The following is a 14,137-nucleotide window of genomic DNA, read 5'->3' as shown; positions in this document are numbered from 1 at the left end:
ACACTATACAAACAAATTGGTTTATAATCTCACAACCTTCATCTTTCTCACATTCCGAGACCCAAACAAATTCAGCGCCTTCTGTGCTTTGATTTAATGATATAACTTCAAGCTCCTGTGATCTTTTCCTTTAATGAATTAATCTGGTCCATCATGATGCTGTTCAAGGGTGTTAAAATTAAGCAAACTGAAGAAACCGGATATACTTGACTTTTAACGCAAATGGTGCCACTTGAAAAATTAAACTTTTTGCATACCCTGTTGGCAAAATACCCATTACATCATATTTACTCAGAACATGCATCAAACACTTCTTCTGACAATCCTTTAGTGGTTTTACAAATTCAATTTCGTGCAACACGCGTGACAGTATTTCGTCCATTGTTAGTTTAAAACTGAAAGAAGTTTTGAATATTTGAATAAATAGTAACACAGTCGAACTATCAATTGCCCGTGCAATATTAAAATCTTGAAAACAGTGATCCCTTGGAAGCAATAAACAATTTTAATCACTTGAAAAGAAATATTGTGTTTAATAAAATAAAATCATCATCCCTACAAAAATAAAATCGTTATCCCTACGCGGATTTCTTTTTATTTGGGGGTGAGTAATGCGTTGTACGACATAGGGTCGATGTTTGAGAGACCGGACGGTGTGTATACAATGTCGAGGTATAGGCTTCAGATAAATTTATCACATCAGCAGCATTATCCACTAAAAGTAGTTTAATTTTGGGATGACGTACGTCGTTGCACCAGCATGTTACTAGTATCTAGGTCACGAATTAGTCACACATCAATGAGGAGACTCCGTGGTCAAGTGATTTCTACTGTGCTGATGCGATGTAAAAACAGATAACAAATAAAAAAAAATCGAAAAGATTTTATAAAATAACGCGCACATTTGGTCAATGAAACAGCTTGCTTACCGACACATCATTATTGAGAAATGAGGAGCAAATAATATGTAAAGAGGAGCAAATGTTATAGAAACAAGTTAACTGTGTATAATGAATTTATAGAATGAATGTAAAATCGAAAAGAGTTTTGACACGCTAACGTTAAAGTGCAATTAATGGAAATTTCAAAATCATACGTCTTCCTTTTCACTATAACATTCGTTTTAATATTTATAACTTGTTTTCTTACAAAACTTGGTGCTCGTCATGAGACATTTCTCAACTATAATTCAAAAACGAAAAATCAAAGTGTTGGAATATTGGAAAAAGAAGCGAGAAAGGGCAATACAACTGAAGAAGAGAAAAATGGAACGTGCGAGGTATGATTTTTCTAAATATAGTTCAAAATATATACTAGTGTTTAAATATTAACATTTAATATGAATATTAAGTACAGATGTTTATATCTAACTTTTACACGTACCAATACCGCAATTGATACACAAAATTATTATTTTAAATCCTATTCTCAAAGTTTCATGTGCGTTTAGTTTTGGTACCTTATTTAAATATTAGCTTTTAAGCATTACACTTCTCTTTCTACTCCGGAGAGCATCGGATGTGTAGCCTCTATCGTCGGGCGATATAAAATTTATCCATAAAAATTGATCCTGGACGTTGGTCTTACTGGTCTTTATGTCTCTTAGAAGTCATATGAGATAAGACCACAAAAGGTACAATCTACCGTGTTCAAAATAACATCAACATGACTAGGAATATGTGCAGTATATTCCTAAGTTATTAGACCCCAATTATAATTCTTTAAACTACACACTTAATGGTCAGTTTGGTCTGCCCGACGCACGTCGGGGTGAAATTTCGTAAAATCGTTCATATTGTGATAACCATTCATCGAATAAGCATCGTGTGAAGCAGTTGACTTTCTTTTTCCCTATTCTAAAATTCTTAGAACCATTTGTACAAAATAGATCACAGCCACTATACCACGTGTCTTTTTATGATCAGTGTTGGTCATTAAAGTTAAAAGAAATGTGATAATATCAAGACGTTTCTCCATGAAACTAGTTTACACCTTAATGTGTATTGATGGTATAGCTAACTTGGGCGCGTCGTATAGGATAGGAAATGCTTTTTTCGGTATCTTTTGGGTTTTATTGGGTCAATCGATAACAAATAATGATGTTTTTTTTGTAAATAAATGATAATTTCTCAAATCTGTGACTATGATTTTCATGATGCTCTGTTACTGTAAGATAAAAAAAAGAAAGAAAAAAGATCGTGTCCGTGTTAGCTATGTTCTTTTTTATAAACTGGTGACCAGATTTACGAGTTCAGAAAACAAAGAAATACTCGAGCAAAAACGGGTTTTTTATTGTTTATATTTCTATTTCCAGGGTTTACAAATAAATCCATGATTTATTACATTCCATGACAATGTTTAAAGATATAAAATATCTGATTACATGTTTGTTCATTTTACATAACACATGTCATGCAGCAAGCATAAAAAGTCTTCACAGAAGTTAGTATGCAGTCGTACCTATATTACATGCGGATGTATGTAATATTTTTCTTGTTAACTTTGTCTTTTGACGTCTTATCTGTGATATGCAGGCTTCATAATCTCTGATCCCCTTTCAAAATTCCATTTTGTTTAGTTCCGCCCATTGTTTTCACGTTTAGGGCACATGCTCTCTATTACTTGGGGACCATACGCCCCTTTTTAATGGAATGGCACGGACGTGTCACATTGAAGGTTCCATTATAGTTACCTATGAACATATCTCCGGATGTTTCAAGATTCAAAATTTTGCTATATCATATTAAGATGTTGAATTCTGTTTAAGCCGGTACTAGGGGGCTGATTTTTTATATACACACAAAACAAGAAAAACACTATTCCTTTGTACCATGGACTTTGTGTTAGTCGATTTTCAAGATCACTTTTCTAAATGACGGACTTTTGACGTATGTAATTTGGATTTGTGGTAACTAGCAATTATGTTACTTATATTTGTGTTTTTAGAACAAATTCCTTTTATTTTTCAGTTTTGTTTTAAACGTGTTCCAAATCTCATTGTACAGTATGGCACACCTCGTACAGCGACAACTTTACAATTTCATTTATTGTGTTTAATGATGGCTTTTCTACATGAGGATGAGAAGAATTCTGTTGGTTGTTATTTTAATAGGTTTGAAACAAACAATAAGTATAGAGTTATAAAACGACACAGCATACCCGATAAAGCGTTGTATTTCATACCCGCTGGTTCTTGGGTTTTTATGACTTCCAAAGGTCCATTGACAAAGCCAAAACAAGACCAAGTGAGAAGATTGAAACAAAAGCGAATAGCTTTTCCATATATTGCAGATGTTAATCTTGTCTCAAAAAGGAGTCATTTTATCGCATATGAATATCAAAAATTCTTTGGTTTATCAAATCAAAATATGACACATGTCGTGGAATATTTGCGATACTGGGATATTCTTCGGGTTTGTTGTGGAATGCAAATGTCAGGGGATTGGCGCAATCATCTAGCACCAAAGAAAAATTACAGGAATCACCACGACCCTCACAGTCTATCATACCCTGCTTGTGAAATGTATAATATAAGTAATGTTGAAGCCCTGCTTCTTAAAACACATGCATACAAGACATTTTCCAGTCATTCTTCATTGAAGAACTTTCTTGGAAAACCGTCACTAGTTGACGGAAATTTGGATGGAAGTTATTGCAAACGCTGCAATGCCAAGATTTCCAAATTTAAATTGTCTTTTAATAAAAGATGCGTATAATGTTTTGCGTTTCAAAAAAGGCATAGGTATGTTTTATTTAATATTTACATAAAGTTTTGATGATCCATGAACAAGAGGAAATTAACACAATTCTTTAAACAACTCTTGAGCGGAAAGCGACTTGTTGTGATCTGATATGAGTTGCCATTCGATTCTAAGAGGTTAAACCGAGTCTTTTAAAACTATTGAAAAGATGTACATTTTAGTGATGGATGACATGATTAACTTTGCCATTCATCAATATAAACAAAAATATATAAAAACATTCACATTCATCAGCTTTACACTTAAGGGCCAATTTAAGATTACTCGCTTTGTTGCAAAACATTTTTTTTACATACCATTATTAACATGTTTTCTTGTCTCCTTATACAAATAATGGACTGTGCAACTGTCTGCAGTTTACCAAGATTTGATATCGTGGAACCAGGATAAAATCAAATCATGTGCAAACACGTTTCATTTGTAAATAGCAACGGTAAATCTGAAAGGGAGCTGTTTCACACGGAACAAAACGCATTTGTGCTGCATTGGATTGTAAAAAAAACATCTGAATTATTTTTCAATCTATCTGTTTGTTTACTTTTAGAAACTAGGAAATAAGTTTGTTTTGAAGAAATTTGAATGTATACGTATATTTTAAGTTGTGTTTCTTTTTCTTTTGAGATGAGTTGGATAGTGCTGTGCGGCTTCAAAAATATTAATAGCCGCCATTTATATAGTATAGCGATGTCACACGTGTGTTTCTTATTTTTATGCTTTAAATGACATATACATGTATACTATATTTATGCTCAAATTTGATTTTTTTTCAATTTTTATTAAAAGTTTAGATATCATTTAATTGGTATAAGATTAATAAAGTTCCAGGCATTAGGAGAAAACATTACAAACGTGTCAGCTTTGTCTATATTTATGTAAATACATGGTGTCGGATTCCTGGCACAATGTGACATAGATTTAAGGGTACCCGTCATGTCGCAGTATAAAACGAGTTCTATTAGTACTACGTAATGGAATTTTCGTGTCGTTATGCTTCCTCTTTATTTAACAACTGCGCAGATCTAAACAGAAATTCGTCTACGTAGCAATTGTTTGGTCATTCTAAAAGTATGCAGTGCACAGCTGACCATTCCTCCACAGCCGTTTTACGCCTGCGTAAAACCTCGCTTGTACATATTATTAAGTATAATATTGCATTATTTCCCATTGGTTCCCTATTCCTTATTCGACTTTAACATTTTTTTGAAAAAAATTATGTAGATGCTTTATTTCATAATTTTAATGATTGATCCTTGTAATTCTTATGCAGATTTATCAAAAATAACTGCAACTGGTGTCTTTCTTTACATATTTTCTTCTGTTCCTTATTCGGAGTTAAATAAGGAATAAAGAACTGGTTCCCTATTCCTTGCAGATTCTTCATGCAATGATATGAATGAGGTATAAATTTTATTTTAAATAAATACTAATTCTGCGCTGTTCCTTATTGAGATTTGAATAAGGAATCAGGAACTAGTTCCCTATTCCTTATTCGAAAAAGGAATAAGGAACTGATTCCTTATTCCTTATTCGAAAAAGGAATAAGGAATAGGGAACTAACTTTATGTACATCAATATATTGTGTGCGCAGGGCGTGAAAATGGTTATTTTGTAAACATAAGTAACAAAAGATTTATCTCTCCTATCAATTTCAAAACAGTGAAATTAATCGCCTATTCAGAATTCGTTTTGCTTAATTTTCAATTTACCACGCGACTAGTCTTAAATTTGCCCTATGAAAATGTGGCTATGACAATACGGTGTGTGCGCAGAGCGTAACAATTCTGTCATACGATGCCAGAATCGTAATCTTACCTTTATCATTCATTTTCAACAATTTAAATTAACTACAGTTCTGCACCCAGTTTTATTCTTAGTTCTGATTTCAATGTAAATGGAATGAATTGGAATATTTTTTTAAATAATATTTTGAAAGTGAATTTATTAATTTAATATTTTGTAAAACGGATAATTATCAGGAACCTGTACTTAAGCATAACAGGTAAGTGCAAAATTATTATTTCGGCGCAATTTTTACTAAGTTTAAAAAAGGTCTTACCTCTGCCATGGTTAGTCCTTCCACTAAAGTTTGAAAGACATTGTTTTTTTTGAAATCTCAAACACAATGCGCGTAAACCGTCCGTAGCCAAAATATCATGGTAAACCCCCCCCCCCACCCCTCCCCAACATTATATTTTTTTTCATTATTTTCTCCAATCTTTAGTCCGTTGTTTTGCATTGCTCATTGATTTCAAGCAAATTGAATGGGAAAGTGGTCAATGACATGGAGTGTTCAATTATTTTAAGCAAACTCAAATGAAACAAATTATTTTTATCAGATATGAGTAAATAACGGTAAATTTGCACTTAAAATTGCGATTTAAGGGAGAACAGTGACTAGCCCGCAACAGATAAGTCGTTTTATTATATTTTACTTAAACACACTATTAATGTATTATATAATTTTACTCTCCTACTAAATATATAAACCATTATAAAACTTTTAAATATTTTGCATAACATAGAATTCTATGTTACTCATTATAACTATAACAATATTAAAAACATGTAATCGTGTTCTTTCTCAGTTGCAGCCAAAGAGAAACTTAACAACAGTCTTGAATTCAACTCAATTTCAAATAATTCCGAACTTGTGAATACCAACGCCATTACTATACCAGCTTAGCAAACGAACAGTAGTTTTACCTGTAGTTTCAATACAACTATATTACAAGGTCAACAGTCTGCAAACACTTCAACTTTTGAATCAACAAAGCCTAAAATTTTCATGCTAATAAATCCCAGAAGGTAAGCATTTAGTCTAAATATGTGTGTGTGTGTGTGTGTGTGCGTGTGCGCGTGTGTGTGCGTGCGTGTGTGTGCGTGCGTGTGTGCGCGCGCGCGTGTGTGTGTGCGTGCGTGAAATTTATTTAGTTCAAAACTAGACTCAAAAGATAGCGCTCAAATTCGCGATTTAGAATTTATATAGATTATGTCAGAATAATCGTACAGTTTTACTGGAGATATGTTTTTTTTAATAAACGAGTTAAAGGCTTCCTACAGCGATACACCGAAGTGTTTCATATTTCAATGAACAGTGTATCTACAATTTAAATTTCTACATGTAAATATGCGAGTTTTTGGATAGATTTTACATCAGTTTAGGAGAGACACACTGATAGTGTGTAGCGTTTATTTTTTGTTGAGAAGATAATTTGTTGTTTTGAAGGGTGTTTTGTTGATTTGTCGAAGTTGGTTGAATGTTATTGTATTGATCTTAATTGATCAGGGTTTATTGGTTGTAATTAGTTGGTAGAACCCGGCGTATTTAAAATTGTCCATTCTTTGGTTGTTCCATAGGTTTGAGTCTTTTCACCGTACTGTCGGAAGCTAGTGGAATAATACCTAGCCCTAACTGCGTTCTTCGGGAGGGTATACAAATGTTCATAGCTGATTTTGTTTCAATCTTCTTACGAAATTGGTCCATAGTTTCGTCTGTAATAATTGATGTCAAATGTTCAATGCTCTAAACAAAGTATCGAGCGAATGTTATACTGTACTTTCTGTGACGGATACTTTCAATTAATTTCATCATCATCGTCGTCGCCGTCCTCGCTCCTGTCGTCGTTTTCGCTGATTTCACAGTCATCATCATTATCTTGTTTTTTCTCAGTAACGTATTCATGCAGAAAAGATTCGACATTATGTCTATATTTGGAAAATGACAACATATGGCTCGTTTAAGGTCCAATTCTTGTTTCAGATATTTTTCTACAGATTTTATAATTTTACTGTGAATGTAACCCTTTCTCACTTTAAATATATAGGAAAATAACATGGCGTAGTTTTGCATAAACGGGCGTATATTGTATTCTCCTAGCACGAAATTAGCCTTTGTTTAAGCTTTAGAAGAAGAAAGGCATTGTTCTTCGTATTTCTGCACTTTCTTTTGCCATTCATTTTCATTGTTATCCTTGGCAAATTTGGCAAACTCATTGAAAACCTCGTTTTCTTGATCCAAGAACTGAAATGAGTCGTCGCTTTATTCATATTTCAACATTTTATTGGGATACACATCTTCATCAGGGAATAAATGCTTTTGTGATTGACGTTCAGAACACCAACGTTTCACGTAAATTTTGAAGATCGTGTATATTTTCGGAACGATACCGCAGTCGTCGCAAGAGGACATTGCTCCTCCTGATTGATAAACGCTTTTCTGTCGATTTTGCGTCGAGTAGTTGTTATTATCTTCCCGTTTCACAGGACTTCCAAGAGGTGAAGGTATAATACCTAGACCTGATTGTTTTCCATGAAATGATTATTATCATGGTCGTTGGCCTCTTTTATACGAAATATATCCGTGCGCAAGTGCAACCCTTCTGGTGTTGTTGGCTTTAAGTCAACCAGTAAATATCCGTATGACTGACTAATAGCGTCTTCAAAGTATTTTTTTTTTTTGGTAAATGTTGACGATTCAAAACCTAAAAATGACATTATGTAGCCAAGTTTTAATAACGTTATATCCGCCAAATTCAGTACATCAACAGCATTATCCTCTAAAATATTGTTTAATTTTCAGATGACGTACGTCGTTGATTGAGCATGGTCACGAATTAGTCACAAATCAATGAGGAACGTCCGTGCATGGTCGCGTGGTTTCTACTGTGTTGATGCGACGTAAACAAACAAAAAATAAAAATAATAAATAAATAAAATAAAAAAGCTAGGAATAATGTTTACATCTGGTCAATGAAACAACTTGTTTAACCGACACATCATTATTCAGTTTAGTTTATTTACTTTTAGTGAGATATGAGGAGCAAATAATATGTAAAGAGGAGCAAATGTTATAGAAACAAGTTAACTGTGTATAATGAATTTATAAAATCAATGTAAAATCGAAAAGAGCTTTGACACGCTAACGTTAAAGTGCAATTAATGGAAATTTCAAAAGCATACGTCTTCCTCTTCACTATAACATTCGTTTTAATATTTATAACGTATTTGGTTACAAAACTTGGTGTTCGTCATGAGACATTTCTCAATTATAATTCAAAAATGAAAAATGAAAGTGTTGAAATATTGGAAATTAAAAAAGGGGCAAAAACAGGCAATACAACTGAAGAAGAGAAAAACGGAACGTGCGAGGTATGAATTTTTTCTGAATATAGTTCATAATATATACAAGTGTTAAAATATTTACATTTAATGTGAATATCGAGTACAGATTTTATATCTAACTTTTACGTACCCATACTCCAATTCATAAACAAAATTATTAAATTATTAAAATAAATCCTATTCTCAAAGTTTCATGTGAGTTTAGTTTTGGTACCTTATTAAAATCTTATATTTAAAACATTACACTTCTCTTCCCGCTCCGGAGAGCATCAAATATGTAGCCTCGATCCTCGGGCGATATAAAATTTATCCATGACAGTTTAAAGATTTAAAACATTACACTTCTCTTCCCCCTCCGGAAAGCATCGGATATGTAGCCTCGATCCTCGGGCGATATTTTATCAATGACAGTTTAAAGATTTAAAACATTACACTTCTCTTCCCGCTCCGGAGAGCATCGGATGTGTAGCCTCGATCCTCGGGCGATATAAAATTTATCTATAAAACTTGATCCTTGACGTTGGTCTTACTGGTCTTTAGGTCTCTTAGAAATCATATGAGATATGGCCACAAAACGTACAAGATATCGTGTACAAAGTAACATCACACGACTAGGAATATGTGCAGTATATTTCTACATAAATTAGACCACAATGATAATTCTTTGAACTGCACACAAAACATAATGGTCAGTATGGTCTGCACGACGCATGTCGGAGTGAAAGTTTGTAAAATCGTTCACATTGTGATAACCATCGACCAAATAAGCATCATGTGTGGCAGATGACTATCTATTTCCCTATTCTAAAATGTTTAGAACTATTTATACAAAATAGATCACGGCGACTATATCACGTGACTTTTGTGATCTGCGTTGGGTATTAAAGCCAAAAGTGCGTCATATTTAATGAGGGCTTATTTTTCCACAGTAACTTTTTTATTCCATTATTTTTATGTGATAAAGTGTAGAGCCATCTCACTCATATGTGTTAACCACACATTGAATTGCTGTTTGGGGGGAAAATCAAAATTTTGTGGTAAAATGAAATAGTTGTATGAACACGCTGTTATACTTTGAAAAATACTGATTTTTTGCCCAAATAAAAGTATAGCTCAAATTTGTTTAGATTATTCCCTTGAATGAGCAGGCTCTACATTTGATCCTATTAAAACCTGAATATAAAAAAGTTATGAATGAAAGCTTACCTTACCGACTTTTGTATCAGCTTTCTGTCCAACACAAATTACAAAGTATAACGTTGATATTTTGTACAAAAAATCCTTAAACATGTAACTGTATTTTACATATAAAAAGATAGACGGGCGAAGTAATATAGAAATTTCCATATGTCTTCTTAAAGAAAAGAAAAAAGGAATCTTTTTGGATCCATATATTAAATATTATGATCCCAAATGGCCTTTATAATAAGGTATTGTTTGATTTTTAGAACATATTTCTTTTATTTTTCAGTTTTGTTTCAAACGTGTTCCAAATCTCATTGTACAGTTTGGCAAACCTCGTACAGCGACAACTTTACAATTTTATTTATTGTGTTTAATGATGGCTTTTCTTCATGAGGATGAGAAGAATTCTGTGGGTTGTTATTATAATAGGTTTGAAACAAACAATAAGTATAGAGTTATAAAAGTACACAGCATACCCGATAAAGGGTTGTCTTTCATACCAACTGGTTCTTGGATTTTTATGACATCCAAAGGTCCATTGACAAAGCCAGAACAAGACCAAGCTAGAAAACTGAAACAAAGGCGTATAGCTATTCCATATATTGCAGATGTTAATCTTGTCTCAAAAAGGGGTCATTTTATTGCATATGAATATCAAAAATTCTTTGGTTTATCAAATGAAAATATGACACATGTTGTGGAATATTTGCGATACTGGGATATTCTTCGGGTTTGTTGTGGAACACAAATGTCATCGGATTGGCGAAATCATCTAGCACCTGAGAAAAATTACAGGAATCACCACGACCCTCACAGTCTATTATACCCTGCTTGTGAAATGTATAATATAAGTAATGTTGAAACCCTGCTTCTTAAATCACATGCATACAAGACATTTTCCAGTCATTCTTCATTGAAGAACATTCTTGGAAAACCGTCACTAATTGACGGAAATTTGGATGGCAGTTATTGCAAACGTTGCAATGCCAATATTTCCAAAAATAAATTGCACATGAACAAAAGATGTACATAGCTACTTTTGTCAAAACAGGATTTAAGTAATTTCTGTTCTTAAACAAATTATTACAACGACATTGTTTGAAGGTGAAAAGCGAGTTGTGAGAGCTAAAGAAAGTTATTTTTTAAACCCTTGAGCAGACATCGACCTGGCAATACATGTAAATGGTTCAGCGAGTTGAACTATGATATTTTGTTTTTGAAAACAGTAATATGATAACCAAAAATACTATACAAAAATAAGAAAAAATGGCATTTCTAACAACTAGTTGGCCTTTAAATCAGACTGGTGTCCTATTAAACATGTATGAGATTGATGAACAACCACAGTAATACACCAAACCAAAGTTGTACAAAATGTAAAACTGTTTCTTAACTATTGGGCTAAATGCGACGTGTCATCTTTATACGGGAGGAAATTACTCGCTTAAAAAACAAACAAGATTTATCGTGATAGGTGTGGTCGATTGGTGGACAATTTAAAAAACGTCACATAGAAAGTATCATGCTCTTCGCTTAACGATTTGGTGATGCTTTTTTAAATCAAAGTGCTGCAAGCTCTGTGGTATTTTTTGGTATTTGCAATCGAAATCGTACTGTAAATCTGTATGTATTTTCCTGTATAGGTTTAATTCTATATAATATAATTCATCTAACATGTGTCCAACTACAACAGGTTATATAATCACTACATAATGTTACATAATATTACTCAAGAAGTTAATCATATATATTTTTCATACATATTTTTTAAAGAAATATATATTAAGGGTTTAAACTGTAACTTAGATTTAAGTTTTTTTTAAAGTTTAATCATATTGAACATGCATTGTTTTATAGACATTTCATTCTTCTCATTCATTAGTTTAATGTTGATTATAGTGTGTAGAACTTATTGATACACTCTTTAACAGTAACTTATTAGCATGGCCTAAGACTCCTTACATACAATATATAGTGTTTCACTTATATAGGCCTTTAAACTTAGTGAATCAAGTTAATGATATAGAATTTACATAATTATGTTAAGAAATATATTTAGTTTCTGAGTTGTATTTTGATTCTTTCCATTACTTTGTAACATTTAGTCATTATTATCATCTCTTGTAGAAAATGTGAATGTTCTTTCATGTTAAGCTTTTCCATGAATCATAATCTGTTTTTAGAATAAATATGTAAAGAACTGTAAAGCATTGAGCATTTGTTAAGTAAATTCTGGTTGGCTGTAATTTGACCAATCAAATAAGTTGTTACATACAACTTTAATGTAGTTTTTTATCTAGTTTCATGCCACCTGTAGGTATATACTAGCTCCCTCTAGGATGCAGAAGTTCATTTAAGTAGGCATCTCGGAGATTTCCGACATTCTGCTGCTAATTTTTGGAAAAGTAACATCTCTAAAAGCTCTCTAAGGTTAATCAATTAATTAATTATTGAATTTATTTTAGTCACTTTGGCATTTAAATGAACCTTAGAGATTATCTAAATTCACTGAAACATTTTTTATTAATTTGTAAGTAATTTTAGTAATTATTTTTTACAGAATTAATTAAGATTGATTATTATCTTTTCTTTGTTATAGATACAGCTATTTCGAATTATCAGATCTTAATTTTTGTTGACATAGATTAAAACAGGGCTTTCTACTATTCAGATTTATCAATTTAATAGCACAGAATCATTAGAATCATGTCTCATATTTTCAGTTATTACATTGTTGACAACTATCAACTTGGTGAAATCTTTTATTCAACTAGACCAAGTTAATTCCGATTTTCATATTTTTGGTTAAATAGGAACAGCATATATTAAAGTGATTATTGTAAACTTATTAAGCTTTAAGTAACTTTTAGTTAAGTGTAAATAAAAACTTAATTTATTAAAAATTTGGTTGATTTAAATTTATTCAACATTTGTTTTTTATTTCCCTTTGCATTCAAAGGGTGGTGTCACCCAGACGATTAGATTTATCCTATTAAAGAGTACTCCTGAGCAAACAATAACATCAACAATATTAGGTATTAAGTAACTTAATTCTATTTATAGAAATAGAAAGCTTTTAATTTTCAACACCACAACAATGGTGCCAAGTGGGAAAGAGGCCTGCTTCTATTTTTAGAAACACTACTTATAAATAGATATTTTTAAACACCACAACACATGGCACCGAGATGCAGCGACTGCGTTTAGATTTTTTACTATAAGTTACACAAAAGAAGCCTGAATAAAATCAAACATTTGTAATCCTTATTAATTTCGAGGTATTTTGTTCACGATAAACCGGTTGTTTAACACTAATGTAAATATTTTAGCGAAAATGTCCGACATGTATATATTCCACTACTCGACAGTCAGATTTATTTGTGTACAACACGGTAATCGACATCACTAAAATAGCATTTTCATTGATTAAAATGATATTCATCCGCGGAATTTGTAATTGTTCATTTATTGACAATTTTATAAGCCAACGCTACTTTTAAACTTTGAATGCGTTGTAATTTGTTGGATACTTGTAAACAAAACAAAAATATTTCGCTAGTTTGAGGCTGTTCTGAGAACTTCTTGTTGTTAGGTTTGTCGTGAAGTTATATGCTAGAGATTGAATGTCAGCATTGTATTTCCTGATCTGCGATCAGAAAATACAAAAATCAAGTTTGGAAAATTCAACTGTATTTGCATAAACCGGTGCTTTTTTGCTTGTACAGTGGCTTGCATTTATTGTTAACGTCCCCGAATAAACATAATCTCTAATTATTCAAATTTATCATAAGGAAGATAAACATTTGTAGAAAATTTACAAGATTTATACTTTCATAACATACGATGTGTCTATGAAACTTTGACGTTATATCGACAGTTTTGAGCCCCTTGTAAGCTGAAAGATGAACCGTTGGTCACTGACCTATTTATGTTACAATATTTTTAGTCATGTTTTGTTGTTGTTAATTTTGCTGTTTGTTTTGTTTTTATTCTTGTAAATAGTAGGATTGTTTATAATATACGACTTATTAAGTTTTGTTAAATTTTTCTGGTCCTTCGGGATCATTGAT

General features: G+C 32.2%; 2 protein-coding genes across 2 annotated transcripts; both read left to right on the top strand.

Moving 5' to 3' along the window:
* The first annotated feature begins 1,050 nt into the window (after nt 1-1,050).
* On the top strand, nt 1,051-4,897 carry LOC132748498 (uncharacterized). Its single transcript, XM_060738139.1, has 2 exons — nt 1,051-1,279; nt 2,970-4,897. Exons 1-2 carry the CDS (start codon nt 1,076-1,078, stop codon nt 3,714-3,716), a joined length of 951 nt encoding a protein of 316 aa, XP_060594122.1. The 5' UTR covers nt 1,051-1,075; the 3' UTR covers nt 3,717-4,897.
* A 636-nt stretch (nt 4,898-5,533) lies between these two features.
* LOC132748497 (uncharacterized) lies at nt 5,534-11,832 on the top strand. Its single transcript, XM_060738138.1, has 4 exons — nt 5,534-5,760; nt 6,347-6,566; nt 8,341-8,909; nt 10,354-11,832. The coding sequence occupies exons 3-4, from the start codon at nt 8,700-8,702 to the stop codon at nt 11,098-11,100; spliced, it is 957 nt and encodes a 318-aa protein (XP_060594121.1). The 5' UTR covers nt 5,534-5,760; nt 6,347-6,566; nt 8,341-8,699; the 3' UTR covers nt 11,101-11,832.
* Nucleotides 11,833-14,137: the final 2,305 nt, after the last annotated feature.

The sequence above is a fragment of the Ruditapes philippinarum genome, unplaced genomic scaffold (assembly GCF_026571515.1).
Source record: "Ruditapes philippinarum isolate M1 unplaced genomic scaffold, ASM2657151v2 ctg4064_1_1_1_1, whole genome shotgun sequence".
Taxonomy (NCBI): Eukaryota; Metazoa; Mollusca; class Bivalvia; order Venerida; family Veneridae; genus Ruditapes; species Ruditapes philippinarum.
This window is presented reverse-complemented; position numbering and strand designations above follow the sequence as displayed.

Excerpts from the sequence above, each read along its gene's own strand:
- LOC132748498 (XM_060738139.1), top strand. The coding sequence starts at position 1,076 with ATGGAAATTTCAAAATCATACGTCTTCCTTTTCACTATAACATTCGTT. Across the intron at positions 1,280-2,969 it reads AGAAAAATGGAACGTGCGAG|TTTTGTTTTAAACGTGTTCC; the intron begins GTATGATTTTTC and ends TTTATTTTTCAG.
- LOC132748497 (XM_060738138.1), top strand. The coding sequence starts at position 8,700 with ATGGAAATTTCAAAAGCATACGTCTTCCTCTTCACTATAACATTCGTT. Across the intron at positions 8,910-10,353 it reads AGAAAAACGGAACGTGCGAG|TTTTGTTTCAAACGTGTTCC; the intron begins GTATGAATTTTT and ends TTTATTTTTCAG.